The sequence below is a fragment of the Trichosurus vulpecula genome, chromosome 1, assembly GCF_011100635.1.
Source record: "Trichosurus vulpecula isolate mTriVul1 chromosome 1, mTriVul1.pri, whole genome shotgun sequence".
NCBI lineage: Eukaryota > Metazoa > Chordata > Mammalia > Diprotodontia > Phalangeridae > Trichosurus > Trichosurus vulpecula.
This window is the reverse complement of record NC_050573.1, coordinates 56,766,849-56,790,681: the sequence shown is the minus strand read 5'-3', so window position 1 is coordinate 56,790,681 and position 23,833 is coordinate 56,766,849. Positions and strand designations below refer to the sequence as shown.

General features: G+C 50.9%; 1 protein-coding gene across 1 annotated transcript; it reads left to right on the top strand.

Annotated features, from left to right (window-relative positions):
• Nucleotides 1-2,773: 2,773 nt before the first annotated feature.
• On the top strand, nt 2,774-17,168 carry TMEM161A (transmembrane protein 161A). The gene is made up of 12 exons (XM_036750261.1): nt 2,774-2,849; nt 4,766-4,869; nt 5,160-5,240; nt 5,415-5,512; nt 6,085-6,241; nt 6,915-7,066; nt 7,797-7,857; nt 9,749-9,892; nt 10,014-10,130; nt 10,552-10,726; nt 15,993-16,089; nt 16,171-17,168. Exons 1-12 carry the CDS (start codon nt 2,847-2,849, stop codon nt 16,419-16,421), a joined length of 1,440 nt encoding a protein of 479 aa, XP_036606156.1. The 5' UTR covers nt 2,774-2,846; the 3' UTR covers nt 16,422-17,168.
• Nucleotides 17,169-23,833: the final 6,665 nt, after the last annotated feature.

The following is a 23,833-nucleotide window of genomic DNA, read 5'->3' as shown; positions in this document are numbered from 1 at the left end:
GTCTCCTATAAGCATCTCAAACTCAATACGTCCAAAACAGAACACATTATTATCCCTCCCCAAACCCTCCCCTTTTCCAGACATCATCCTGGAGCCAAGCCTCCAAGCTCTGTGTCATCCTGGACTCCTCACCCTTGCTCATCCCACGTATCAAATCCATTGCCAAATCTTGTCATTTCTAACTTCACAACACCTCTCCTACAGGTTCCTTTCTCTTCACTCACACAGACATAAACTTAATTCAAGCCCTCAGTACCACTCTATTTTTTTATTTTTAATTTATTTATATATTTTTGGAGGGGTGAAGGCAGGGCAATTGGGGTTAAGTGACTTGCCCAAGGTCACACAGCTAGTAAGTGTGTCAAGTGTCTGAGGCCAGATTTGAACTCAGGTCCTTCTGACTCCAGGGCTGGTGTTCTACTCACTGTACCACCTAGATGCCCACCACTCTCCTATTTTTAATAAAAGTAGCCTTCTAATTGAGCCCTGTCTCAAATTTCTCCCCACTCCAATACATCCTTCACCCAGCCACCAAAGTGATCATTCTATAATAAAAGTATGACTATGTCTGCCCTCCCCTCCCCTAAAAAACCCCTCCATTGGCTCCCTATTTCCTCCAGCATCCAATATAAACTTCTCTGCCTGGTATGTACACCTTTTCATACCCTGGCCCTTTCTGAATTTAACTGGAGTCCCAAAGCGCATTGGTATGGGACTCTGTTCTCATTGGTGTAGATCAATACCCGCAGCCCGCAAGAGGGGTGGAGCAGAGTTTTGGAGGCTCAGTCTATTCCAGATCAAGTCTCTTCAGTTTCATGACTCTCTTGAAGTGTATTGCTCTCTTGGAGTCTCTTCAGACTCTCCGGTCTGTTTGAATCCTTCTGGCTGTCTCTGAGAGAGAACATGGATGAGGCTAAGCCTACTTCAGGTCGATGAAGAGAAAATAAGACTCTGCAAAGAAGCCAAAATGAGAGGAGTTAACAGTCTCCATCATGTCCCCATCCCTAGCTTGCTACACTAGGGACTTTGGGGAATTCCCCCTTGAGTGAGATCTGGGACCCCCAGGTTACCTTGCATCAAATGGGAGGAACTCCTTTACTTTGTATTATCTGTTATAGACTGTCCTACATCTACATGCTCTGATTTCTGCTTTGCTATTGCATGTAAGGAGGATTTTGTTATCCTTTTAGAGTTCATCTTCTCAGGGTCCATGGCCATGGGAATGTCTAGTTTCCAGGTGTTAGATAATAATTCCCAGAAGAGTTCCAAGGATCCTAGATAGTAATTCCTAGAATCCTAGTGACAGTCCTACTCCCAGAAGAATTCCAAGGATACTAGACAGTAATCCCTAGAATCATAGTGACAGACAGTCCTACTACACCCTGAGATATGGGAGTGACATAATTGATATTTACTATGTTTGTGCAGAATGACAATATTGCTAAAGTTAACTTGTGAGCTTAATGTTGGCAAGATGCCTTCTTTGTCTGTTGCCCTATAAAGCAAGCGGGCACTGGTCAGTGAGTAGGGGAATCCACGGGGAACCCACAGGGCAATCTGTGTGTTTGTGCGCCTTGATCGACCCCCATCAAAGCCTGAGGGGATTTAGGGGAGCACAAGCTGTGCTGTCTCTATTGACCCCAGGGAGACGTAGGGGCAGTTGCCCGCCCCACCCTTCTTGCCAGCACCTTCGAGAAGGGTTGTCAGGGAATATGGTAGGAGTTGAACTTTTTGGCAACCTTGTGAGAAGACTATACTAGAATAAAGCTGATTATTAACCCCTCCAAAGCTGTCTGCTTGTCTGACCAGATCAAGAGTGAACCTGTTAGAGGATGTGCCTCTGGTGTGTTATCAGTGAAACAGCTATTAACTTGGATAAATGGGTTTCTTTGCTTCTATGTGTGCTCAGAAACCTTGAATATAAAGCTGGGTGGGTGGGTGAGTGTGTGTGTGTGTGTGTGTGTGTGTGTGTGTGTGTGTGTGTCCTCCTTTCTCCATTAATGAACGTTAATCAGAAATTTAGCTTGAAAGCTACAACCTGCAGATTAAAAACATTTAAGGAAGCGGATAGATAATAATCCCAGCTTGGTCCCTCTAGCCCCAACCTCCTGCTCCTCCACCTGGCAGAAAGTTCAATCTCCCTTCGAGAAGGACGGGAAGGAAGAAGAGGCTGGAAATGACTGTTCTACCTCCCTTTGGGACCCACAATGACACCCCCATGCAACATGTGGGGCCAGCCCCCATACATTAGTGATCTTTCCAGTCTTCTTATTTCCTCCCCTCTATACACTCTATGATCTCTCTACACCGGAATTCTCGAAGTTCCGTAAATAGACCCTCCATCTCGCCTTCTGAGCCCACCACTGGGCTCAAGAGTACAGTGTGGTTGGTCATTGTGTTGAGCAGAATTCCTAAGCCGGACAAAAATCCTTTATTTTTAATAGTAAAATCTATCCACTTTGCAATACTTTAGGTGAATTTTCTTTTTCTAGGCGTGTCCCCGGAGCTCCAGGAGCCCCAAGGTAACTGCTCGCCCACGCGTCCAGCCACAGGCTCAGCACTCGAAAAACTACAATTCCCAGAATGCCTAGGGATGCGGGTGTGAAGCGCGGTTTGACCAGCCTTCTCTCCGTGCCGCTTCCTCTCCGGTCCCTTTCCCGCTCGCTGATTGGTCCTGAAGGATGCCCGTCGGTGACGAAACTGGTTAGGATTGGTCCGGGAGCCCGGTCTATGGCGCGGAGTCCTCGCGGGAGCCGGAGAGTCATTTAAAGGTCCCGGTGGGGTTCGGGCTCGGGGCTGTCTCGGGGTTCAGTCCGCCCAGTCGAGGGGCTGCCTTCGCCGCCAGGATGGTGAGGTTGGGGCCTGGGGGGAGGGATAAAAGCAGGACCACCCCTCCCACCCGACAGAGGTGGGGGGGGGGGAGACACAAGAAGGACCATGATGATAATAATAATAATTAATATTAATTAGTAGTCATCCTAACCATCGCTGACATTTACATAGCGCTTTAAGCTGCCCGAGCGCTTCACGTGCAGTGGCTCGCTACCACCCCGTGGGCAGGAGGGCGCTGTCTGGAGGAGGGTGATGATGATGATGGTGATGTGATGAGCCCCTTTTTACAGATGAAGAAACTGAGGCTCAGAGAGGTTAGAGGCGCCTTATTTGGGTCACACAACGGCTGGCAAGTGTCTGAACCCAGGTCTGGAGAATGGTTCCTCCAAGGCTCTCTCCACTAACACAAACGAGGGGCTGGACGTGGAGTCAGGGAGACTGGCTTCTAGCACTTGGGAGCTGGGTGACCCAAGGAAGGTAGAACCCCGCCCCCCCCCCCCCCCCCCCCCCCCCCGTAGCACCCACCTCACCAAGTTACTGTGAGGACCAGAAGGGATAACGTGTATTATTATTACCTAGACCAGTGATTCTCAGACTTTTTTGGTCACAGGACTCTTTGTCACTCTTAAAAAGTATTGATGACCCCCCGATTTTGTTTATGTGTTTCATCTATTGATAGTTACTTTATTAGAAATTAAAACCACTTAATATCATTGTGAACATAGTTTTGACCTTAGGGACTCTCTGAAAGGGACCTAGGCTGGGCACCTGCAGTCCCCGGACCACACTTTGAGGACTGCTGTCCTAGAGAACCAGCCTCAGAGTCCAGAAGAGTACTTTTCAAGTCCTGGATGCTCTTGGTGGAATGCTCCAGGGAAAATCCCTTAACCATGCTCAGTGAATTCCCAAATACCAATTGAAATCACAGGTATGGGAAGGAAGGAAAAAAGGAAGGAAGGTTGGTTGCTGGTAAGAGTGTGAAGTGAAACAATATATGGAAGAAAGAAAGGCAGGAGAGGCATTAGTGTGAGGAGAGATTTATTAAAATGAATAGAGGATAGCTTTATGGGAATAGAGAAAGGGATCGTAGCAGATTTGGGACCAGAAATTGAAGCAGGGTCCCTAGACTATGGTCCCTAAAAAATGCCATTCTAAATTTTTTTGATTAACTGGTTGAAAAAAATTTTTTTAAGTGGGATGAGAAACTAAGGCATCCTGTTGCCTAGACTTAACTGAACTTGGGGTCATCAAAATTGGGGGTGAGAGGCAAGGAGTAAGGCATAGGAGCCCTTTGACTAGAAGGAGGCTAGAGATTCCTATGCCTTCTCCCAAGGCTCTTCGGCCACCCAACCTCAGTCATGCTCCCTGCAAAGCTGGACTCTTGCTGTAGTCCCAAGAATGGCTAGTGGCTAGACTAGTGCAGACACAAGTACTACAGGTTTTCAGAGATGAGAGGGCCCGGCCAGGAGGGTCCAAGTGGGATTCATTTGCCAAGCTATACGATCATCACTTCGCTTCAGCTCGTTGGGGGTCGGGGCAGGAGGGCAGAATGAGTGTTTAGGCAGGACCTTTGGCCCTATGCAGACATCTCAGAAGGTTCCTCACACTTCTGTGGGTCCTAGGCTCATAGCCCAAAGGTGACTTCTTCCCTCCCCTCACACCTCTTTACGACCAGGGGTGTGGGGGGGTCAACTCCACCCCTCCTGCAGTTGGTGTTGGTGATGGCTCAGATTCCACCAGGCCTTAAACTGGCCCAGGCTTCCCCTAAGCCCAGAGCCTCTATAAATAGTCTGTCCCAAGGCTGGAACGAACAGCAGCCTGGACAGGCTGATCAGGTTTCTTGAGCAGAGGATGATCTGTACACACACAATCAATCAGGGTGGCTTTTGTCTCCCTACACACTTAAGGATCCACATAAGGCTTCCCCCCACAGGCGGTCATGGGTGTCCAGCTGGTCGTGAGCCTTCTCACGGCTAGCCTCATGCACAGGATGGCCCCGCATTTCTCCTTTGCCCGATGGCTACTCTGCAATGGATGGTAAGGCCCCCTTCCTTGCTTCCTTCCCTCCCTCTTCCCTTCTTCTCTCCCACCTTGCTTCCCTCCCCACTTCCTCCAAGGTCTCTCCGAGATCTGACATTCCCTCTTGACCACTAAAGCCTCCCTCCCCTGCCTCCCTCCCCACTGGGTGCAAAGCTATCCTTCTACCTCCAGCTAGGCCCTTACTTTGGGTCCATAGCCTGTATCTCAGGAACTCTTCAGGGGTGGTGCCCACTGCCCTGCCACAGTCCACTTGTCTCACCATATCTCCATCCTCTGCCCCTTTACAGCCTGTTCCGCTACAGACACCCGACAGATGAGGAGCTTCGGGCCTTGGCAGGGAAGCCGAAGCCAAAAGGCAAGAAGGAAAGGTGAGCAGCTCTCCTCCTCCTGCTTCCCACCCTGGCCCTAATGCCCTTGCTGGTCTGTCAGTCGTCCACGGGGCTCAGGCAGAGCCCAGTCTCAGGAGGCAGTGGGAGCCCAAGACGTGGTGTGCTGGGCGGGTGGTGATGAGGAAGGCTGAGCCTTCCTTCCCTCTGGCCCAGGAGGGCCAATGGCCTCAGTGAGGAGAAGCCTCTCTCTGTACCTCGGGACATCAACCTTCAGCTGGAGACGAGTCCCATCACGGCCATCGATGCGCTTGGTAATCACAGCCCTGCCCCCAGCCCCTGAGGGTGGGAGGGGGCACCCCTTTGGGGATTCCCTTCTAGTCTGTGCAGGCCTCTGCTTTTCCTTCTTCTGGAAGGTGAGGGGGATGGAAGGATTATTGAATGACAGAATGAATGAGTGAGCATTTATTGAGTGCTTACTGTGTGCCCGGCACTGCCCTAAAAGCTGTAGCTACAGGGAGCTTATGTTCCAGATTTAAAGCAAGAAGGGGCCTCAGAGACTCTCTAGGCCAACCCCTCATTTTTGCAGTTGGTGAAACTGAGACCCAGGGAGATGAAGGGCCTTGCCTAAGACCATGCAGCCTCTGGCTGATAAGCAGGATTTGAACCCAGTTCCTGGGACTCCAAAGCCAGGGATCTTTGTGTTGTACCGTGCTGCTCTCAGTGATCCCTAGGGTCCCTGCCATGGATGGAGCCCATGGTCTCTCTCTCCCCTCCTTTCTTGTTCTTTCCATGGAGATCAGGGTGGGAAGGAGGAAGGGGAGCCTGGTTGGCCTGGATGTCCTCTCCGAGCCTCAGGCAGCCTCCCTCCTGGCTCCTGCCCTAGTACTTCGATACTTTTCTGAGTATCAGTGGTTCGTGGACTTTGCGCTCTATGCCTGTGGTGTCTACCTCTTCACTGAGGGCTACTACTGCCTGGTGGACCCTGCCAAGGAGGCCAACATCGGGGTGCTCTGGTGTTTCCTTACCGTTCTCTTCTCTGTGTATCCTATGTCCCATGGCCGGTGCCTGTTCCCTCCAGCTGGGACTGAGTAGGGAGGTAGAGGGAGATGGGGAGGGAAGTGTCAGGTGAAGCCTAAAAGCATAGAACATCAGAGCTAGAAGAGCCCTTAGGACCCAGAAGGTCAGAGCTGGGAGGGCCCTTGGAACACAGGATGTCAGGGCTGGGAGGTTCCCTAGAACCCAGGATGCCAGGGCTGGGAGGGCCCTTAGAACACAGGATATCACAACTAGAAGGGCCCTTAGAACCTAAGATGTCAGGGCTGGGAGGGCCCTTAGAACCCAGGATGTCAGAGCTGGGAGTGCCCTTAGGACACAGGATGAGGCCATCTAGTCCAGATTCCTTAATTTATAGATAAGGAGACTAAAAGGCCAGAGAGGCAGTGGCTTTTGCCCGATCACACAGGTGCAAACAGCAGAAGCCCATTCCCAGGTCTCCTGACCGCTCTGTCAGGGCTTTTCTCCTAGCTCCTCAGGAGGAGTGCACTGATATCTCACTGAGGGCCAGGTAGAGTGGAAAGGGGGCTCCCAGCTCCAAGCTGGTCCCTCCCCATCTCTCTGCCAGCCTCCCATCCCCATCCCTCCCGCTGGCTCCAAGCCTGCTCCCCCCACTGTCCATCAGACAGCCTGAGTGAATCCTTAGCTGTGGGGCCCCAGCAAGGTGTTTCTGATGGTGATGCGGCTGTACTTCTCCTCGGAGGAGGGTGGGGAGCGTTCTGTCTGCCTCGCCTTCGCCTTCATCTTCCTGCTTCTGGCCATGCTGGTGCTGGTGGTCCGGGAAGACATCCTGGAGTTTGGCCTGGAGCCAGGTGTGTGGGGGTCTGCTGGGGGAAGGGGGGTTTTGAGATGGGTAGTTCCCGAATCTGAGTTGGATGAGACTTGGAAGGGCATCGGGCGCAGCCTGTACCACCAGGCGTCCCCTCTCTAGCGTTCCTGATTAGGGGCCATCCTGCTCTGGCTTGGAACCCTCCAGAGAGGTAGTTCACCAGGCAGCCCATTGCCCTTTGGGACAGCTTTAAAGGTTAGGAGCGTCTTCCATAGTATGTAGGGAGCTAACATGTTGCTATGTTCCATGTGTGTTAGGAAGCTCAAATCTTCCTCCACCCTATGCCCCCACCTGCCCCATCTGTAGTAGTCTGACTTCTGCCCCTTAGAGCCAAACAGAACAAGGCTAGCCCCTCTTCTCCACTCTGCCCACTCATGAACTTGAAGGTGGCTCTCACACTCCGCCAGAGGTTCCCTCGGCCTTTCCCTTGGCTTTAGTTTTGATCCCATGAGACCAGGATTGATGGTGAGCTGCACCATTGGAGGGGCACGTGCTCCATGAAAGATAAAGAAAGCTTGGCATCCTGTGTGTAAGAGTGCAGAGGTCTAGGTGGGCTGGGGCAACCAGGGAAGGCTTCAAAGAGGAGGCAGTCTTTAAAGGACAGGCTTCAGGGGGGTAGAGGGGAAAGGGGATGGTGAGTCCCCTGTCCCCTCGCTCAGTCCAGCCCGTCCAGCCAGGGTTGCTGATGTTGGGTCTTTCCTGTACCATGGCAGGCCTGGCCAGTGTCACCCAAAATTTAGAGCCCTTACTGAAGAGCCGTGGCTGGGATTGGTGGTAAGTGCATGGGCAGAGACAGGAGGAAGGGAGACTTTGGGCTGGGTCAGGGGAACCGTGAGGATTTCCTGACTTCCCTGTGACCTGGTGCCAGGTACCTTCCGGAAGGCCCGGGGGAACAGGTATCCCAGAATGCCAGAGTGGGCGGGGCTGACTCAATTCAATAAGCATTTATTAATGAGTGAAGGAAAAACCATTTGTTAGGGTAAGAGCTGGGGGCGTAAATAGAAGAATGAACCAAACTGCCAGGGCAGGGGCGGGGCCGGGACAAGGTCCGGTGGACTTGGAAAAATAGACGGGGGACTTCCCCTCTCGTCCGTGCCATGGGAGGTGGGTTCTGGGCTCCCCCTCTGCAGGAGGGATGGAAAGGGGGCAGGGGCTCCTGGACCCCCGAGGGGTCTGGGACAGCCTGAGGCTGGGGAGAGAGCAGAAGCCTGGGGGAAAGACTGCAGGATTAGATAGGACCCAGCCCCTGTCCTTGTGGTTCACTGTCTAAGCTAGGAGAAGGAGACTCAGTAATAACAATGAAGGTGTGCACAGTGAGTGCCTTATATATGTTATACTTTCCATGCTCACGGATCCGCCAGACACAGCTGATTCTAATAGATGGTGTTATGTGCTAAATGCTTGGCACATAGTAGGCACTTAAAAATGTTTATGACTGACTGATAGACTGACTTCAGTACAGTTGAGAGGTATGAACATAGTGCTTTGAGAGGTCTGATGGGGAACGTTGTTATCAGCTGTGGAAATCAAGGAAGACTTCCTGAAGCTTTCATTTAAAGAATGGTTTGGAATTCCATAAGTGAAGAATAGGAGGGAAGGCATCCTTGGCATAGCAGATGGTGTGGGTCACAGAGTGGAGGTGGGAGATTTCAGAAGGGAAGAGGGAGTTGCAGTTTGGCTGGGGGAGTGAAATGAGCTAAGACTAGACAGGTAGAAAGCATCAGTCCTTGAATGCCAGGCAGAGAAGTTTGACCATGTCTCTGGGCGGGATCAGGAACCACAAGATAATTTAAGCAGAAGAAAAGCATGACCAGATCTGGGCCTGAGAAAGACTCTTCTGCCAGCATGATGAAAAATGGGGGGGAGTGGCTCAGGATAGACCGTGGGGCAACCCCCACCCCTCAAAGGGTCACGGAGAGGACAAGGAACAGCTCGGAGAGCCTGGTGTCTGAAGCCACCAGAGGAGAGCACGTGTGACAGGAGGGCCTGGTTAGGAGCATCAAGATGAAGGCTGCAGGGGAAGGGCCGCTGAGTTTGGGGACTGGAAGGTCTCTGGTGACCTAGGAGAGAGAAATGTGATGGTCAGGGCAGGTGCTGAATTTCAGACAGTGAGGAAATGAAGGGACTTGGTCGGGGGGAAGATAAATGTCTTTCAGTGGCAAAAGGCAAGGAGGTAGGGGGTGGTGGTAAGGAGGTCTGGTTGGCCTAAAGGACTCAAAGAAGGCTTCTTTAAGGTTGGTGGAGACTAGACCAGGTTTGTTGGCAAGGGAGAGACTGAAGATGTGCCAGGGCATGATGGTTAGGATAAGTCCTGGAGGCAGGGAGAGGATCAAGGAAACAGGTAGAGGGATTAAGTGAAAGGCTAGGGGAGTCTTCTGTGGTCACAAGGAAGGAGGACAGACTAGTAATAGTGAGAGATTTTGAGGAATGAGGTAGAGGGAGGGCCCTTAGAACCCAGGATGTCAGGGCTGGTTGGGCCCTCAGAACACTGGATGTCAGAGCTGGGAGGGCCCTTAGAACACAGGATGTCAAGGCTAGGAGGGCCCTTAGAACACCAAAGGTCAGAGCTGAGAGTGCCTTTAGGATACAGGATGTTAGAGGGCTCTTTCTGATCCCCCATTCTGGCCTTGACCTTCGATGACTGCACGATGTATTCTTCCTGCAGGATCCCCCTGATCAAGCTGACCTTCCGCCTGGTCCTGGTGGCTGTGTGCTCTGTCCTGGGGGCCTGCCTCACATTCCCGGGCCTACGCCTGGCTCAGACCCACCTGGATGCGCTGCACCTGGCAGCCGATCGACCCTTTCTCCAGTTATGTGGCTTGGGGGAGGATGGGGCTTTGCAGGGCATGGGGAAACATGGGAAAACACTTCCTTGGAACCGAGGGAGGTTCACCCTTGCTTACCTTTCCTGCCTCTCCCTGGAACTGCAGGCTCATCCTCCACACGAGTTTCCTGGCTCCGGTGCTGATTTTGTGTCTGTGGGTCAAACCCATTGCCCGGGACTTCCTCCTGCAAGCCCCTGTGGGAAAGACAGCCCCCGTCCAGCTGTGCGTATCCTGGGCCAGGATGGGGGGGATGGGCTGGTGACGTCTCCCCAGGGGCCCTGGGATACAACAAACCGACATCCTTTAAGCACCTGGTGTGTACTCTGTTGCTCAGGATTGGAGAGCCAGAGACCCAGGGTTGAGACCCCGCTCTGCCTCCCATTGTTTGGGCTTCTTGTACCCATCACTTACGTTCTCTAGGTTTCAGTTTCTCCAACCAGTTTTTGGTGATAGGAGCAGTGCCGTGGGAGCCAGCCCCATTCTGCGACCCTCTCCTGAGAGGAGGCAGGCGGTGGAGGCCTTGCACCTGTTGGGGATGGGGTGGAGACCTTAGTCTGGAGCCCGTGTGAGCTTCTAGGTGCCTGTGGAGAGGCTGGCTCTGGGGGCCTCCCTGACCCGCCCTTCCTCTCCCTGCTTCTTGCAGACTGTCAGACTCTGCCTTTGACTCTGTCCGCCTGTGGCTGGTGCTGGCCCTGTGCCTGCTGCGGCTGGCCGTGACCAGGCCCCACCTGCAGGCCTACCTGTGTCTGGCCCAGCGCTGGGTAGAACAGATGAAGAAGGAGGCCGGGCGCATCAGTGCCCTGGAGATCCAGCGCAAGGTAGGGGGCCCCGTCTGGCGGAGTGGGGCAGCGCGGTACATCTCCAGGAGCCAGAAGGGACCTGAGAGGTCATTGAGGCCCGGAGAGGCTGTGACTCGCCCAAGGACACAGCCGGGAAGTGTGGGGTTCCTCCACGGGGTGAGCACATTCCACTCTCACCTTAGGCCCCTCTTCAAGCTGTGTTATCTCCTGTCTGTTGAGTGGAATTTAGAATGACAGCTGACATTTATATAGGTGGTTAGGGGCCTCGGGGGACAGAAAGCTGGACTTGACACCAGGAAGGTCTGAGTTCAAATGCTGTCTCCATAGCTGTGTGATCCTGGACAAGCAGCTGAACCTCCATCTGCCTCAGTTTCTTCATCTGTAAAATTGATGGAACAACTGTACTGCACTTGGCAAACATGAATGCTTCAATGTAGCATTGGAAAGTGCCAAATGCATCCCTCATGTTACCCCATCTGGTCCTCCTGAGAGCCCCGCGGGGGAGGTTTTTGTTGTTATCACCCTGTTTCACAGATGAGGCACTTAGCTGGTCTTTGTCTGAGGCAAGATTGGAACTTGGGTCCTTCTGACCCCAAGTCTGTCCGCCACACCAGACTTTGGGAGGATTCCCTTTGCTTGGTTGAGAATATGAAATGATGAGCAGAAGATTCGAACGTGGGGTTCAGACTCAGAGAATGTCATAGGGATTCGGAGGAGGATTTGGACTTGGGCAATGATGGAGAGGTTAGGAGGTTAGGAGGCTGGGAGAGAGAAGGTGAGGACACGTGCTGGCGACGGCATCGGAGGGTCCTAAAGGCCGGGCTGAGGAATTTGGACTCTCTCATTGAGTCCAGGGGAGCCATAGCATTATGTTATCAGGGGAGGGGGCATGTGGGGACAGAGTTGGGCTTGGGGAAGATGGCCCTGGTAGCATGGGAAGAGTGTGGAAGTGAGGAGGCTGTTCCAGGTGAGAGACCAGGGATGGAGCTGGGTCCATGGAGATGGAGAAGTTGCAAAGAGGTGGTGTAGGTGGTAAGAACTGTCATTTCCACAACGCTTCAAGGGTTTGCAGAGGGCTTCCTTGAGTTTCTGATCTCAACCTCTCTGGCCCTTTCATCCCTAGTCCGTTTGTTTTCCGCTCTGGAGTCCCTCCACTCCTCATCCCATCATCCCTTGCCACATCTCTGCTCTGGATTCCTCCCAGGGCTTCCTCTCCTCCTCCCCCCGCCACTGAGCAGAACTGGAGAATGTTGCAGAACTTTGCTGATCAGCGCGTTGTCGGTTCACGTTCCCCAATTGCAGCCAGACCCTTGGATTTCTCCCCAATTCATTCCCCATCTCACACTAGTCCAAAGCTTCTCCCCCTCTCCAGCCTCTCCTGCCTCCTCCTCCTGCCCTCTCACCCCAGGACCTTGTCTCTAATTTGAGAAGATTGAGGCCATTCTAAGAGCTTCCTTTTCTCCCATTCTTTTCATCGAAAAAACCCCTTAGCCTGTCTCCTATTCTAGTTTCCTTTCCCCCAGGCTGTGGGAGAAGTGGCCCTTCCCTGGCCTAGGCCAGCTCCACTCTGATACCATTCCCTCCCACCTTTCTTAGCAGGTTATATCCTAAATCACCCCTCCTCCCCAGCTTTCTAATGTATCATTGGTTCCTTTCCTATGGCCTTCAGACATGCTCCTCATGACCTTTGCTAGATGCTCCCTTCCCTGGAGCTCTTGTCTGTTCTCTCCTCCCTCTCACCTGGCTGGACTTGCTTTCTCTTGAAAAAGAAAGAGTCCTATGTGCTGTTTTCACTTACTCCCCCTTATTCCATCCTTCTTTATCTATGTTTATCTGTATTTATCCCTATCTTATTCTATATCCCTTATCATTTACCTAAAATTGCTTTCTCCAAAGTTACCAATGATCTATCTTCCTTCCTTCTTTTCTTTCTTTCTTCCTTTCCTTTCCTTCTCTTTTCTCTTTCTTTCTCTCTTGCTCTCCTCCTCTTCCTGTCTCTTTTTCTCCTTCCTTCTCTCCCTCCCTTCCTTCTCTCCCTTCCTTCTCTCCCTTCCTTCCTTCCTTCCTTCCTTCCTTCCTTCCTTCCTTCCTTCCTTCCTTCCTTCCTTCCTTCCCTTCTTCCCTCCTTCCTTCGCTCCCTCCCTTCCTTCCCTCCCTCCTTCACTCCCTCCTTCCTTCCTCCCTCCCTCCCTTCCTTCATTGCCTCCTTCCCTCCTCCCTCCCTCCTTCCTTCCTTCCTTCCCTCATTCCCTCCCTCCTTCCTTCCTTCCTCTTTCTCTCCATCCTTAGACTGGAAGTACAATGACTACTCCAGTCCCTGATCCCACTGCTGATTGACACCCAGTCTTTGACCAGCCTGAGCTGCTTCACCCTTCCTGGTGGCCCCCTCCCCCCATTGGCATAGACTCAGTATGGACGCCTTCAGCAGCTCAGAATTCCTGAGTCCAAGTGACCCAGCCTCTCCCAGGAGCAGGGAACACAGGCGTGTGCCACCACAAGGAGCCCATTTGTCCCTTCGTTGCCAGATCTTGGCGTCTTTTTTCAATTGTCATGCTTCTCAGCCTGTCTGCTGTGGTTGCCACCCTTCCCTCCTGGATTCTCTCTCATCCCTGGTTCTTTACATCATTCTTCCCTGCCAAGCCACTCCTCCGTCTTCTTTGCCAGCTCTTCAGGTCTATCCCACCCCTTAATTGTGAGTGTTCCCCAAGATTTTGTCCTCATCCTTTCTCTTCTCTCTCTTGGTAATTTCATTAGCTCTGATGGTTTTAGTTACCACCTCCACGCGCATGACCCTCAGCTTCAATCTCTGTCTTCACCTATAGTCCTGCATCTCTGATGACGTAGTGGACATTTCCATCTGCATGGTCCAGAGATGTCTCAAGCTCCTGCCTTCAAGGGCCCCCAGTCCCACCCCTCCTCCCAACCTTTCTGTTCCTCTCCAAGGTTCTGCTAGCACCCACCAACCTCGCTAGACCATAACCTCGCCACTGTCTTTGACTCCTCACTCTCACCCCACGTAGCCAGTCGGTTCTTGATCTTTCTATCTCCGCAGGATCCCCTGCACCCCCACTCCTTCTCTCCTCTCACCTCCACTGTAGTCCAGACCCTCCTCGCCTCTCACTGGGATTATTACAGCAGCTTCCCGCCTTAGATCTCTTTCCACCCTCATCTGTCTGACTCCCTGCTGCAGAATTTTCTGCTCCCTGCAGAAGGAATTTTCCTGAAGTGCAGACCTGATTGGGACACCTCTGCTCAGCCAACTCCAGCCGCTTCCTGCTGGCCCTGGGATAAAATGTTGACTCTCTTGTTGAGCTTCGAAAGCCCTTCACAGCACAGCGCCATCCTCTCTGGTTTCTTCATATTGCTTCCCTCCTGTACTCAGTAACCCAGGCAGGCCAGCCTCCTCTCTCTTCCTCACCTACAATGCCCTCTCTCCCATCTCTGCACCTTTGCACTGGCCATCCCCCATGCCTGGAATGCCCTCCTTTCTCACCTGGGTCCTTGAATCCCTCTCTTCTTCACATGGGCCATCATGTCCACCCCTTCATCATGCTGCTCCTTATCCCCTACCCCTCCCCACCCACCCAAACTCTCTTGATTGAACCGCTCTGTACTTTATTCTCTATATATTTGCCCTACAGACATTTCTGTATGGACTGGCTGTCTCCCCTGTTGGAAGGTCAGCTGCTTGGGAGAGAAGTCATGTCATTCCTTTTACTCCATTTACCCCAGTCCTCAGCACAAAGCCTGGCTATAGAGTAGGCCCTCTGCAGACTTCCCAGAGATCTTTGCATGGGCCCTTTGATCCCATTCCCTCATGGGGAATACCCCAAATGATTGATTTCCCTGTGAAATAGGATTATCTCCACTTTATGGAGGAGGAAACTGAAGTGGAGAGGGTTGAAATGACTTTCACGTCAAACATTTAGTAATCTATAAATCAGGCAAACATCGTTAAAGCCCCTACTATGTGCCAGGTGCTGGCCTCGGTGCTGGTGCTGCAAAGACTCAAAACAAAAAGCCCCTGCCTTTAAGGGGCTTAGACACTATTCCGTTGGGAGATCCTGCGTGTATATACCCACATACACTCATACATGTCTGTGTTAGATGTCATTCCATTAGGGGACATGACAGATATGTGTGTAGATGGATCCATACGCGCCTGTATGTAGTAGATTCCATTCCGCTGGGGAGCCTACATACATGTATTTATATACACACATGTACATGTATGAATTAGATTCCATTAGGGAGCCTAGATAACATGTATGTAGGCACACACATCTACATGCATACATGATACACACATACATGCACACACATGCACATTCGATGCATATCCAGGTATATGTATAGGCTCCCCAATGGAATGGGGGCAGATATGTGTATGTTGATGTGTTATACATAAATAATTTAATTACGTAACATACACGTAGAGTATAAATATACTTACACACACACATTATATCACAAATCCCATTCTTGGGGAGGCATTAGCAGCTGGGTAGATGGAAAGAAGCGGGGGCTTCTCAGGGGAGGGGAGGAGAGGGGGCACTCCAGGTGCAGGGGATGGACAGATGCCTGTGCAGAGTTGGGAGGTGGAAGCCAGGGAGGGGAGACAGAAAGAGGCCGGGGGTGGGGGGTAAGGGGCGGCAGTGAGGTTGAGTGACTGGGAAGGGAGGCTGGAGCCAGGCTGGGAAGAGCCGTACATGCCAGAGAAGTTGGTATTTGGCCTTCAAGGTAATAGGGAGTCACTGGTGTTGATGGAGCCTGGTCTGACTTGTGCTGTGGTAGCTCTGTGGAGGATGGACTGAGCTGGGAAGGGGTGTGAGGGAGAGAGTCTGTTTTGGTGAGGGAAGGATTCCAGTTGAGGACTTAGGAGTCTGGTTCATTTCCCCAGTTTTGGGACCTGGAGGTAGCATGGTGCAGCATAAAGAAGGTGTATTTGGAATGAGAAACTTGGGTTCAAATCCTGGCTCCAACACTGACCGGCTTTGAGACCTTGAGCAAGTCACTGAACCTTTGTACCTCAATTCCTCCATCTATGAAATGGGCGTGGTGCTCCAGAAATACCCTCCCTATCTCATGGGGTTGCTGTTTATCAAACACTATACAAGTGGGAGCGTTGTTATTATCATCTCTGGGGCTTTCCCAGCCTCCTTGGGGGTGTAGATTAGGCCTCCTGCCTCACCCTTTTATAGGTGACCCCTAGCAGCCTCCTGGGCAGCGGTGGCAGCTGCTTTCCTGCCTCCCTGACCATTGCTTCCTCCTTCCACTCTCCAAGGTCACACGGATTTACTGCTACGTCTCGGTGGTGAGCTTGCAGTACCTGGCCCCCATCATCCTCACCCTTCACCTTACGCTCTTACTGAAGACTCTAGGTATGGGCTGGGCTGGGGAGGGCCCAGAGGTAGACCAGACCCCAGCTCTCTCTCCTCACTGTCTTCTACCCATCTCCACAGGTGGCTATTCCTGGGGCCTGGGGTCCACCAGCCATCTCCCCAAACCGGTCCCACCACCAGCCCCGGCTGCCACCCCTGGAGACGATGAGGTGCAGGCCACAGTGGCCCAGATCCTGGGCGCCCTGGGTGGCCTCTTTGCCCCTGCCTTCTATCGGGGACTCTTCGCCTTCCTCACCTGGTGGACAGCTGCGTGCCAGCTGCTTACCAGTCTCTTTGGCCTCTACTTCCACCAGCGCCTGGCATCTTCCTAGCCTCCTTTGGGGAGGACTGGGGTTATGTGACTGTGTGCATAAGGGAGGTACAGCCTTCTTCAGGTCTGTCAAGCCAGAGCATGGCCTAGAATGGTGCAGGGGTGGGTAGGGGGGACTTGGCCCTTCCACACTGAACAGTGCTGAGCAGAGAGGGTTGCCCCTATCTCTGCTCAGGACTCCTCCCCTTCTCATCCACCAGTTTCACCCATAGTGCCTGAGACCATGGTCCCCCAGGCTAGGAGCTACTGCCCTGGCTCCAACCTTGCCTCTCCCTCCGACTTTGATCTCTGCTGACTCCTGGGAGCCGGGCTGGTCCCTGGGACCTTTGACAAGGGTGGTGAGAAAAAGGGTCCCATCAAACCAGCCTTTCCAGGAGAGGGACGGATAGGATAGGAGAGAAACCCCCATTTCTGGCTCCCCTCTGAGCCCTCTTTCTTAGAAATGGAGGGTTAGAGAGAGAGAAGAGCCTCCTGGGCACGCGGCTGAAGTGTTCTATGTCGGCTGACTTTGCTCCTTATTTTAATTCAGCATCTTTTATTGTGTCCTGGAACCCTTTGGCATTCTGGTGAAATCTATGCACCCTTTCTCAGAATAAGGTTTTTAAATGCATAAAATAAAATACGTAAAATTACAAAGCAAATCAATTATATTGAAACAGAGCTATCAGAAAATTTTTTGTAAAGTTCATGAACCCTTGGTTATGGGCCTCTCTTTTAAATGAATAAAGGAGGATAATGGTTGACATGTAGAAGCCTGTCAAATCCATCATTCCTTGGGTCAGGAGCTTAACCAGGGTCTGCCCTGCCTCTGGGAGTATAGTGGGCCTGAGTGTGGGGCCCTAAGGAGACTCATTGCCCCCTTGGGGCAACTTTCTTTCTTCTAGTGGTCCTCTTTAAGCCTGCTAACCTTCTCCTGGTTTCTCCAACCTGGGGCATTTGGAACCTTAGAATTCTGTAGAACCTTAGAGTTCAGAGCCAGAAGATGGAATCTAAGGGAGAGTTTTTTTGGGGGGCGGGGGGGGGAGGCAGGGGTCCTCCTGAGACAAGAACGTCCCTTGCTCCCTTTGTCTGGCTCATCCATCATGCCTTTTGAATGGGTGGGATCAGAAAGGCTAGAGGGTGGGGAGGGTTTAGCCTAAGCTTCCTCCTACCAATTCCGCAGGTTCTCCTTTCTGTGCCTTTAGTAGAGGAAACCACGGTTTGATGTACCTGTGAGCCTACTTGGCAGCTGCTGCCTCTGGCTAGATCTCAGCTCCTTCCCAGCCCTCACTGCCCTAAGACTTCTGCACCCTTACCTGGGGAACTTTGGCTCTCTTGGTAACAGCCCTGAGGAGTAGGGATGTTTTTCCTAGGGGTCTTCTAGAACCAATGGCCGTCTCTAGTGGGCATGAGACCTTTTGTCGGCTGTAGCCCTGGAGCAGGAAGAAATGTTTGCTTCCTGTTCGTCCCTCCCGAAGCTCAGAGTACCCTGTGCTCTCTAGTTCTGGCCTGGCGGTGGCCCTGGCTGCCGTGAATCTGTGGGACTGCAAGGAACCTCGGCAATCATCTAATGGCCCATTTAACAGAGGAGGAAACAGGCTCACAGAGAGTAAAGGTCACACAGGGACCAAAGGGAAGGGCCAGGACTCAGTCGTGGTCTTTTTGACTCCCCAAGGAGGAAGGGCTAAAGGTTGATGAACTGGGTTCAGAGCTCAGGCATCATCAGTGCTTGTTGGAGCATCCCTGGCAAACTGGGGAGAGGGTCACATGAAGATGGGGCTGGAGACCAGGCCACAGGGGGATCAGAAGGTGAAGCTGGGCTTAGCCTGGGGAGGAGGGAGCTTATGGGGTGACATGATGGGCAGAGGGACCAAATGCATCATTCTTGGCCCCAGAGGGCAGAATTAGGAGCAATGGGTAGAAGCTGCACCAAGGCAGATTTTGCCTCGATGGGAAGCCAAACTTCCTGACTACTAACGAGCTCTAAAGCGTGAAATGGGCAGCCTCTTGAGGTAGTGGGTCCCCCATCACTGGGTGACTGCTTGTCAGAGATGGTGTAAAGGAGCATCCCGTTCGGGAATGGGTCAGACCAGATGCCCTCTAAGGTCCCTTCCCTCCACCTCCCTGGGAAGCAGCAGGCCTGATGGCTTCTTTATCTAATTCCCCTCGTTACCCACGGCCCTTGGAGGACAGACAAGGCCAGGGGCCAACCCCGTTGCCAGGAGCCTTGTCTCCACTGCCCAGCTATGCAGACAACTGTTCTCATGGGGCTGCCCAGACATGACCTCGGGGGCCCACACAGTGCCTGGATAGAGAATGGGGAAAGAAAATTTCACTCAGACTGTAATTAGACCATGAGGATGGACAAAGACAATGGGGTGGGGAGCGGGGGAAGGAAGAGAGGGAGCAGGAGGCTGGAGCCAGGGCCTGCCCATTCTGGGGCCTCCGGAGTTGAAGCTCAGCCCTGGGACAAACCTGCCAGCAGCTGGCCCGGCCCCACCCCCATCCAGCTGCCCCCTGTCATGCAATGATAACGTCACCCAGACTGAGAGCTGGGAACTCCCTGGCTTTAGACAAAGAACTAGAGAATGCAAAAAAAGTCTCTGCTGCCAGGAAACGGACTGAAATTCAGTACCCAGGTGCCTGGGTCCACTTGTCTCTATACGTCATTACCATTTTTCCAAGGCTTTCAGGTTTTAAAAGCACATCTCTCACTTCCTTTGCCCTGGGAGTGTTAAGTGGCACAAGCTTCCACACAGATGATGAAACTGAGGCCCCTGGAATTGAGCAGCTCTCCCAGGGCCAGTGTCTGCATGGGGATTTGAGCTGAGAATTCCTCACTCTCAAACCCGGCCTTACGGCTGCCTTCCTTTTGTATTTTAAATTGTTCTGTTTGGTCCTTTTGGAATCATTCTGGCACCTCACTGGCTAGTAGACCTGCCCCACCCCTCCACCCCAGCCTGTTTTACCATCTATAAAGTGGATGTGGTAGGAGATATTCCTTTTCCCTCTCTGCCAGGCTGTGTCCTAAGGGCCTTGGGCCCATTTGCTCTAACGTTTTATGATCCTACTGGAAAGGAATGTTAGATTAGCAATTAGAGGACCTGAGTTCAAATCCCAGCTTCACATGAGCACTTGAGGTCACTGGGTCTTTTCCTGGTTCTTTGAGGATCTCTAAGGTGGACGCATGGAGTGAATTACTATGTTCCATCCCCAGCTAGGGTACATACTTGGCTTTTCTGTCTTTGTGTCCCGCTTACCTAGAACACTGCCTTGTGCACAGTGCGCTAATAAGTCTTAAGTTGTCAAATTGGGTTCATGGAATCATAGGTTAAAACCTGGAGATGGAGTCCAATTCTTGTTATTATGATCTCCACTTTACAGTTGGGGAAAATGAGGCAGACAGGTTCCACAGAGACACAGCTAATAAGTATCTGAGACTGGATTTGAACTCTGGTCTTCTGATTCCAGGCTCAGCTCTCTAACAACTGGGGCACCTGGCTGCCTCTGGGAGCCATCCTCTGTTCTTAAAAACTCCCCCTAGAAGCTAGTCTAGTTTGGCATGTGGGGCAAACTTCTGCGCAGCCTGAAGCCTGTGTTGGAAAATCGGAGGGCAGGGAGATCACCAAAGGTAGAAAGGCAGTGACCTATCAGCTACCAGCTAGGGCTCTCCTGGCCAAAGCACTCCGCTTAGGTATTTTGGGGCCTGCGATTCTTTAGTCAGATGACAGATTCAGCAGGCCCCACACCCTTGGGAACTTTACCCTGCATGGGGAGAGAGGGGCAGAGAGGCAACCCATTTCCAAGACTAGTATGGGAAGGAGAACTAACAACTGACATCCATTCCTAAAGTCAAGCAGAGTAGTGATGAACAAGTGTTATGGCTTAATGGGGACAGGGGCAGAACTGGACATCAAGAGACTGGAGTAGAGTCCTGGCTTTGCCACTCACTAACTTCCTGGCTCACTTTAGGGGAGTCCCTCCCTCCTTCCCTTACCTGGAACTCGGTTTCCTCATCTATAAAATGAAAGGGTTTGGACTCAATCTCTACGGTCTCTTCCAGCTTTAAACTTATGGTTCCATGATCCCAGATTCAACAACCAGACATTTATTAAGTGCACCTTGTACAAGGCATTGGGCCAAGTGCTGGGTATACAAAGACAAAGGACAGAAGGGATACAACATATGGACTCTGATGCAACAAGTGCTTGCTGTTCAGCAGCTCTGTGCGGGGCACTATTAGTGTCTGTCCTTGAAGCCAGGGCCTCCTGAACCCGAGCTGGAAGCAGCCATTCTTGGTGCCACCCTCATTTAGGGCTAGGGAGAAACAGCATGTATACAAATAAGCAGATAATCAGGGGAAGGGAGTGTGAGTTAAGAAAGGTCTATGGGAGGTGCCACCTGAGCCAAATCTTGAAGGAAAGTGAGAATTCAAGGAGATGCTGCGCCCCTGCCCCCCCAGCAATGGGGGTGGGGCGGGGGAGACGGGTGGATGGACGTTGTGTGCAAAGCACAGATATGGAAGATGGAGGCCACGTGGAGTTCTTGTACTTCCACGTCATCGTGAGACCACTCTTGACAGATAAACAAGAGAGGCCTCGGTAGAGGTTGTCCAGTGTGGCCCATGAAGCACCATCCGTCATCTACAGGTCAAGCTAAAGCAGGTCTCGAATGCTTCCTTGTTCTGTTAACACCATCCTCTGGGAAGAAAGCAGAAGCAGCGCCCTCTAGTGGTGAAGGGCCCTCCTTCCCTCAAGGCAGCCTGGGAGCCACAGCATTGATTGAATGCTCTCCTTTTTAACTTTTTCTAAGGCACGTTATGGTTTACGAAGTGGGTTTCTCATATATCTTCGTGGTGGATAGTTGAAGTATTATTATCCCTGTTTTATGGAAAAGGAAGTAGAAACTCAGAGAAATCATTTGGCCGGGGCCATACAGCTGGTAGGTTTCTTCCTCTGTAAAATGGATTTAGAACAGATGCTTTTTATGACCATGATGATCAATAAATGGCAGTGCCCCCTAAAATAAAATGATGTAGAAATCATAGGATATAAGGGGGTCTTAGAGTTGATCTTGGAAATCTCCACATTTTACCGGTAGGGAAACTCAGGTTAGTGGCAGAGCTGTCTGAATCCTTCGGTCCACCTCTGACTAGAAAGTCCACTGCTCTTCCCCTACACCATGCTGCTTTCAGGGCACTGCTGTCTGCAGATATAGGCATTTATCTTATTTCATATCACTATTCTTATTTTTGTGTTTGCATCTGTTCCTAGGCCAGGGGTTCTTAATCTGTAGTCCAGGGACTCTCAAAGGGTCCATGATTAGATTCCAGGATGTTTGTGAACTTGCGTGGGAAAATTTACATCTTTATTTTAATTCACTTCTAACTGAAATCTAGCATTTCCTTTAGTTATTTTTAAAAAGTTATTCTGGGGTCTTATAAGCTTCAGCACAATGCTAAAGGGGTGTGGGACAAAAAAAAAGGTTAATAATCTCTAACCCATCACCTTACACACAGGTGCTTAATAAGTGCTTGTGGAACATTTACAAATCTTTATTGATTGGCAAAACCACACCAACTCACCTGGCACCAAGGAAGCCACATGACTTTAGGTACCGGTGGTGACTTTGGGGCTCAGGAAGCACCTTGCCAATATGGGAACCAAATAGTTACCAGACACTGCAAGCTCGAATGCCACATCTTCCATGTGTGGTCCAGGGGGAAAATGCTAATCTCTTATCAGAAGATCCCGGTTTGAATCTGACCTCTGTCATTTTGTCCTCAAGCAAGACACTTAGCCTCTCCAGATATTTCCAGAAATGAGGGTATTGGTCTAGAGCTCTATTGAGTCTCTGCCAGCTCTAAAATTCTTTGATGATCCTCCAGACTAGAATTGCTCTAAGACACCCCCCAATGTATTTTAAATGTTTTGTGCAGATTTCTAGAACTGGGCCTTTAGTTCTACGTACATCTCATTTCCAGATTATAAATTTTCATAAGTAAGGATTTTAAACTTAAGAGATTTAGCCCTTAAACGGCCCTTAGCAATCATCTAACTCACCTCTTCATTTTTCAGTTGAGAATGAGGCCCAGTGAGATCATATGACTCGTTCATTTGACTTATTCCTTCTGATTAGATCAAGCTCTCGCTCAAGAGGGAGGAGTACATGTTGACAGAAACAGCTGTAACAACAGAGTATATTAAGTAAAGCTGCTGATATCCAATAAAGGAATTCTACCAATCCCACAGTTTGTTCAAAAGTGCCTTAGGGCCACTGCCCAATTGATAAAAGGTCAAAGGATATGAATAGGCAAATTCTCTAGGGAAGAAATCCAAGCCATCAATGGCTAGATGAAAAAACGCTTCAAGTCACAAATAATGAGAAATGCAAATTAAAGCAACTGGGGTTTGGCAGAATTGACAACAGAGGTAAATGACAAACACTTGAGGCATTGCATAAAAATAAGCACATGGATATACCTGGGAGCTGCAAATTGGTCCAGTCATTCTGGAAAGCCATTTGGAACTACATCTCAAACTATATACTGCACTGTACACAGCCTTTAGCCCATCAATACTACAATCAGGCCTGTTGCATCCTGCCCTGTTCCACCCTGTGCCGCCCCCCCGCCCCCACCCACTGCCACGAAAGAAATCAAAAGAAGAAACAGGTCCTACATATACAAAGATATTTATAGTGGAAAGGAACTGGGAATTATGGGAGTGCCCATCAACTGGGGAATGGGTGGACAAATTACAGTATGCAGAGGTGATGGAATACCACTGTGCTGCAGAAAAACCTGAAAAAACTTGTACGAACTGATGCAAAGTGAAGTAAGAACAAGGAACACAATTTCTACCGTAACGTTGTAAAAATGATTTCTGAAAGATCTAAGAGCTCTGACAACCATGATTCCATCTACTCCTGTCTTGGGAGAGGCGATGCAGAATGAGATTTCTGGACACAGCCAATATGGGAATTTGTTTTGCTTGACCATGGATATCTGTTACATGAGTCTTTTCTTTTCTTTTTTTTTTCTAGCGCAAGAGAAAAAAAATAAATGCTTAACAGCAAAATAATAAAGTGCCTTGAGCCCCATTACCCTTGATTGGTGCATTCGTAAAAAATTCCAGCTCCCTCTATCTCTACCTCAGTCTTAAAACTTCACACACCTACTTATTGTTCTGAAGCCACTCAGGATGAGCCTGCAATTCTCCGCAGGATTGATTTCTAACTAATATGTGTGGTGCTTCGTTCCTCAGAGGCAGAGCCAACATTCAGATCCAGAGGGCTGCTATGACAGGGAATCTGCATCCTCAATATCTTTTATCCACTAGATTGGTTTGAATACTACAAAGAAACTCCACAGCGAGGGCCATGGAGTTCAGCGTTCTGTTCCTTGAAATCCTGGCCTACATTTGAGAGCCAGGA